The 5,167-nt window shown below is 34.1% G+C and overlaps 2 protein-coding genes across 2 annotated transcripts; both read left to right on the forward strand.

The window, feature by feature from the left end:
* The first annotated feature begins 291 nt into the window (after positions 1-291).
* On the forward strand, positions 292-3,059 carry LOC145137337 (KH domain-containing protein At3g08620-like). The gene is made up of 7 exons (XM_079071483.1): positions 292-556; positions 694-782; positions 1,147-1,316; positions 1,466-1,585; positions 1,679-1,795; positions 2,389-2,532; positions 2,641-3,059. Exons 1-7 carry the CDS (start codon positions 474-476, stop codon positions 2,785-2,787), a joined length of 870 nt encoding a protein of 289 aa, XP_078927609.1. The 5' UTR covers positions 292-473; the 3' UTR covers positions 2,788-3,059.
* Positions 3,060-3,187: 128 nt separating this feature from the next.
* LOC145137338 (cytochrome b-c1 complex subunit 8-like) lies at positions 3,188-3,997 on the forward strand. Its single transcript, XM_079071484.1, has 2 exons — positions 3,188-3,469; positions 3,837-3,997. The coding sequence occupies exons 1-2, from the start codon at positions 3,300-3,302 to the stop codon at positions 3,883-3,885; spliced, it is 219 nt and encodes a 72-aa protein (XP_078927610.1). The 5' UTR covers positions 3,188-3,299; the 3' UTR covers positions 3,886-3,997.
* Positions 3,998-5,167: the final 1,170 nt, after the last annotated feature.

A 5,167-nucleotide genomic window follows, 5' to 3' on the forward strand; every position in this document is an offset into this window, starting at 1 on the left:
ATATTATAAAAAGCTAAATAAAAACATTGTAATACATTTAACAATATAGCACAACTTTGGGTTTTCTAACATGAATATGCAATATGATTATAATTTTGTATTATATTTTTTATTTATACTTAAAAAAACAAATTTGAAGATTGCGTGTAGTTACTAGGAACTAGCGATACATTCTCCCGTGTTGAGTGTTTACATTGACAAATTAAGGTTCATCGAACACCCCAAAAGTTAGAAGGACGGGATATGTAAATTTCACCCAAAGTTTAAACACCAAAGTCCAAAGCCCCCTTTATTAGAAGCCACCCAATTTTCCAACTCCTTTTCCAATTCTCTCTTTTTTCTTCCTCTTTCTCTGCCCCCTCTCTCTTCAGGGCTCACTGCTCAGCCCATAACAACCCTTCTTATCTCGCCTCCTCCCAATCCTCCGCCTTCCACGGCGGCGGCACCATTTGAGAAAAGAAAGAGCACCGATCATGTCAAGTTTATATGGTCAAAACTACTCACCTGCTAGAGCCGCTTCATCTCCACATATATGGGCCAATCCAGATGTTGAAAGGTATAATCTTCTAATCATATCAAAATATACAAATCTGCTTCTTTTTTCTTCTTTATGTTTACCCACTTTAAGAAGTCTTGGTTTTGTTTGCTTTATGAATGATTCTATATGATTTTCGGGTTCTTATATGCTTGCAGTTCATATCTGGCAGAGTTACTTGAAGAAAAGCTGAAGCTTGCCCCTTTCATGAGAGTTCTTCCCATTTGCAGTAAATTATTGAATCAAGGTTCAACTTTTTGTCACTATTTGGATCTAGTTTTTCAGTTTCAGATTGTTTCTCGCCATGTTTGCGCATAACTTACAATCAGTCTGTTCTGGGTATTTCTGACTTCTAGTTTTTGTTCCGAATCTTCAATTCCTACAACACATTTTCAATTTAGATGTCGATTTCAAGATCTTTTAAGTAATTCCCATTGATTCGTTCTTCAATCAATCTTCGAATGCATATTCATTTCTTACCTCTATTGGATTGTTTGTTTGTCGTGAAGTCAATTGAAGGATCAAAAGGGTTCTAACTTAAGTTAAATTCCAAAAAATGCTGATTGATTATGTTCTTGATTAGTAATGTTATTACTCTATTTTATCTACAGAGATATTCAGGGTTTCAGCAATGATACCAAATCAAGGTTTTAACGACTTTGACAGAATGCAACGTGGTAGCCAAAGTCCTTTAAATCCTTTAGACGTTATCCCTGATGTCGAACCTAATGGTCTAATCCGTTGGAATGGAAATGCAGGTTGGAGTCCCCTTCAACAAGAGGTGAATACTGAACACTTATAATCTACTTCCATTTTTTCAAGTACAATAACTTATTCATTTGGTATATGACAAGTGCTTACTCATTTAAACATACATGATGTTAAGAAATTGGTTGAATTTGTTAACTTACAAATGCTTTTGTTTCATAGAGATTAGGCGTGCCACAAGGATTACCAATGGATCACTGGAATTCTGCACCAGCAAGCCCAAGTTCATTCATCACAAAGAGGATCTTGCGTTTGGATATACCCGTTAACAGTTTTCCAAATGTATGTTATTCATCTTTTAAGAAATTCATCAAGACATATCTTGACAAAAATGGAAAGACTTAATGATGTTTTTTTCTTTGTAAATGTCAACAGTTTAACTTCGTTGGGAGGCTTCTGGGTCCTAGAGGCAATTCATTGAAGCGGGTAGAAGCCTCAACTGGATGCCGTGTCTTCATCAGAGGCCAGGGCTCCATTAAAGATCCTGAAAAGGTAATATTACTCCTAATATCGAAAGCTTTCATCTTCAAATCTTTATAAGTTCTGGGTACTTACAGATTTCACGTAAGTTTCTGAACTATGTTTTAGAAATTGTTTCTCTTTTTGTGAAAGAAGGTTAGAATTTTCCTAACATGTAAATATACGATCTTTAAAGTAGTTATAAGGTCTGGTACTAACAAATTTCACTTATAATCTTTTAAATTATACTTTAGAAATCCTTCCTTTTTGTTGAAGGAGGTTAGAATATTCCTAACATGGAAAAATCGGATTTTTAAGTCTTTATGGGTATGAGTACTTGCAGATTTTACGTCAATTCTGCAGGGTGTGTTAAAATCGCTTCTTTTTTTGCAATAAGAATATCATGGAAAAAATCCGATCTTTTAAGTCTATATATTACGGGTACTTGCTCTGATTTCACGTAGTTGATAGAATTGTGTTAAAAATCGTTTCTTCCCTTTTTTTTGTTGGTAAAATCGAGGCAAGAATATGAAAAAAAAAATAGAATCTTTAGTCTTTATAAGTTGTGGGTACGTGCAGATTTTATGTAATCTTTAAAGTTATGTTGGTTTTTTTTGCAAAAAAAGGAGGAGAGTTTGAGGGGTAGACCTGGCTATGAGCACCTTAATGAACCACTTCACATCTTGATTGAGGCTGAGTTGCCTGCAACCATCATTGATGTACGTTTGAGACAAGCACAGGAAATCATCGAAGAGCTGCTCAAACCCGTGGTATGTTTTCTTTGTTGTACCCCATGCAAATACATGTGTACACCATGTATATATATATATACCCCTACATATAAACAAGCTTACAGATATTCGGTTTTTGTTTCTCAGGATGAGTCTCAGGATTTGTACAAGAGACAACAGTTAAGAGAACTTGCTATGCTAAACTCCAATTTCAGAGAAGATAGCCCGCAGCCCAGAGGCAGTGTGTCACCTTTCGGTTCAAGTGCCATGAAACGGGCCAAAACTGGTTGGTGACAAACCCTGTACGTCCTTCTATGCATAATGTACAACCCCTTGATGTATGATGTCCATTCTTGGTGGGCTCGAATGGTGGATCAATACAATCTTGCTGAAACCAGATGACGAACAAGGAAAGAGCTTGTTGTAGTTTTGTTTCACTTTTTTTTTTTTGATTGATGTAGCTGCTTGTCGTTTTTGTTTTTAAAGTAGAAATAGTAATTGGATTTATTTGTTATTGACATTTTACATATAAGTTTATGTGTTGAAAATTGTTTGTGAGCTTGAAAGATGATTGTTTTTAAGTATTCCTTGGTGAGAGAAACTGCATACCCTAAACATATGTAGGTTGATCCGATAAAAGCTTTGCAAGTTGCAACCCAACGGCGCAAAAACCCAATCAATGCGGGGAAATCAGAATTCTGTTGGATCAAATCTCTTTTTTTGCGGCATTTTCGCCCATAAAATGATGATGTTGCTATTTTGACCTTTTTAGATCTGAAAGCTTGATTTGTTTGATCAAATCGGAGATGGGGAAGATTCCGGTGAAGATAAAGGCGGTGGTGTATGGATTATCCCCGTTTCAGCAGAAGGTGATGCCTGGTTTATGGAAGGAACTCGCCAATAAAATCACACACAAAGTCACCGAGAATTGGCTTAGCGCTATACTCCTTGTCGGCCCTGTCGTTGGCACCTACTCGTAATTCCACAACCCTCTTTTTTTTTTCCTTCTTAATCTAGTAGGTTTATTAGTTAAAAACTAGAAATATAATTAATTTTATTTACTTTTATTTTCAGCAATGTATTTTTTCCATCCATTTTATACAACATATTTCATACCTCAAAGGCTTAAACAATGGGGAAAGTGATTGTTTGAAATTGAGGGAAATTAATATATAGCTATTACACATATAAAAAAAAGTTAGTTTTCTAATGTAGAGATCGACATAATATAAATTGTTCTCTTGAGCATTTAATCCAATTATCTATCAAAAAAAAAATTATATGGGCAACTTTCTTGTATTTAAATAACGTCAGAAATTGTTGTATATAATTTATGGATGCAGGTACGTTCAGAATTATAAGGAAAGAGAGAAGATGGAGCATAGATATTGAAACTAAAGTCACAACTTCGAGTAAACTTGAATAAAATGGTTAAAGTTGGTTTTATCCGATAATTATTTTTTAGGAGAAAGTTGCTTATAAACTTATGGATAAATTATATCTTTTTCGTCTTTGTGATTCATTGAAAATCCTGAAAAGAATCGTTATCGCATTTTGTAACGTTTTTCCTTTAGTGGTGGATGACATTTAAAACATGGTGTCATGGTGACTCTTGTGGGTCTATTTATAGTTTTAACTTTTTATTGTTTTATTGTTTTTATAAATTATTATTTTTAAGAATATATGACTCTTTGGATCGACGAAACCCTCCGACGTTTCTACACAAAAAAGATTCTTTCATCCATGTAGCTCCACTAGTTCTTGGAGACCCCTCTTTGTTTGGAACTTCTTGTCATGTTTATATTATTATTTTTTTCTTGCTTTTCTAGAGTTATCTTTTTTAAAGATTCTAATTGACATTTTATTTTATAATTTTGCTATTGTTTCTTAAAGAATGGATATTTAGATTATATTCAGAATGGATGTTGTGAATGGACCTTGGGGTGGGGGTGCAATTGGGGCTAATTATAATCTTTTAATCGAAGGTTCGCAAACTTATTTTTGTAACGTTTTACACAAGCCAAATTGCCAAAATGTAGTACAAAACTACACATACTTGTAATCAAGAGAACAAAAGTTGCAATACATAAAATAAGATAGATGAGAATTTCAAATGGAAAACCACAATATAGATCGTAGAGTGGTTCAACCTGAATATGAGGCTACGACCATTTTTGTGATTGACTTGTTAAACAAATCCATTAAATCCACTAAAGATCACTTCTTTTGGTGGAGTGAAAACCTTAATCAAAGACTAATCTCTTTACTAGAAGATGGTGTGTGATCACGCACACAAATAATAAACGGTAAGTGGAGACTTAATATGTGAAAAATGTCAATGTAAGAACTTCAAGGTGTTCGAGAAAATGTTATAGAATTAAGAGGCAAAGAGTTTCTTTTGCTATTATCAAAACCTTGGGTGTCAAACTTGAAAAAGATCTTAAACGCCTTTATGAAGATTTGATTAGAATCTCCTTCAATCACCATTCCTTATGCATTGTTAATCGTTCTTGACGAGTCAAAGGATCCGTTCAACAAAAAATATGTTTCAAATGACCGTTGACATTTGAGTTCCCATAAGGGAATGTTGGACTATCGACTAATATACCAACTTCGAATAACATTTTCCCTCTAACACATCTGTTATGAACAAAAAGTTTAGGTTTTTATAAAA

The sequence above is a fragment of the Lactuca virosa genome, chromosome 9, assembly GCF_052849685.1.
Source record: "Lactuca virosa cultivar CGN04683 chromosome 9, Lactuca_virosa_CGN04683_v6, whole genome shotgun sequence".
Classification (NCBI taxonomy): domain Eukaryota; kingdom Viridiplantae; phylum Streptophyta; class Magnoliopsida; order Asterales; family Asteraceae; genus Lactuca; species Lactuca virosa.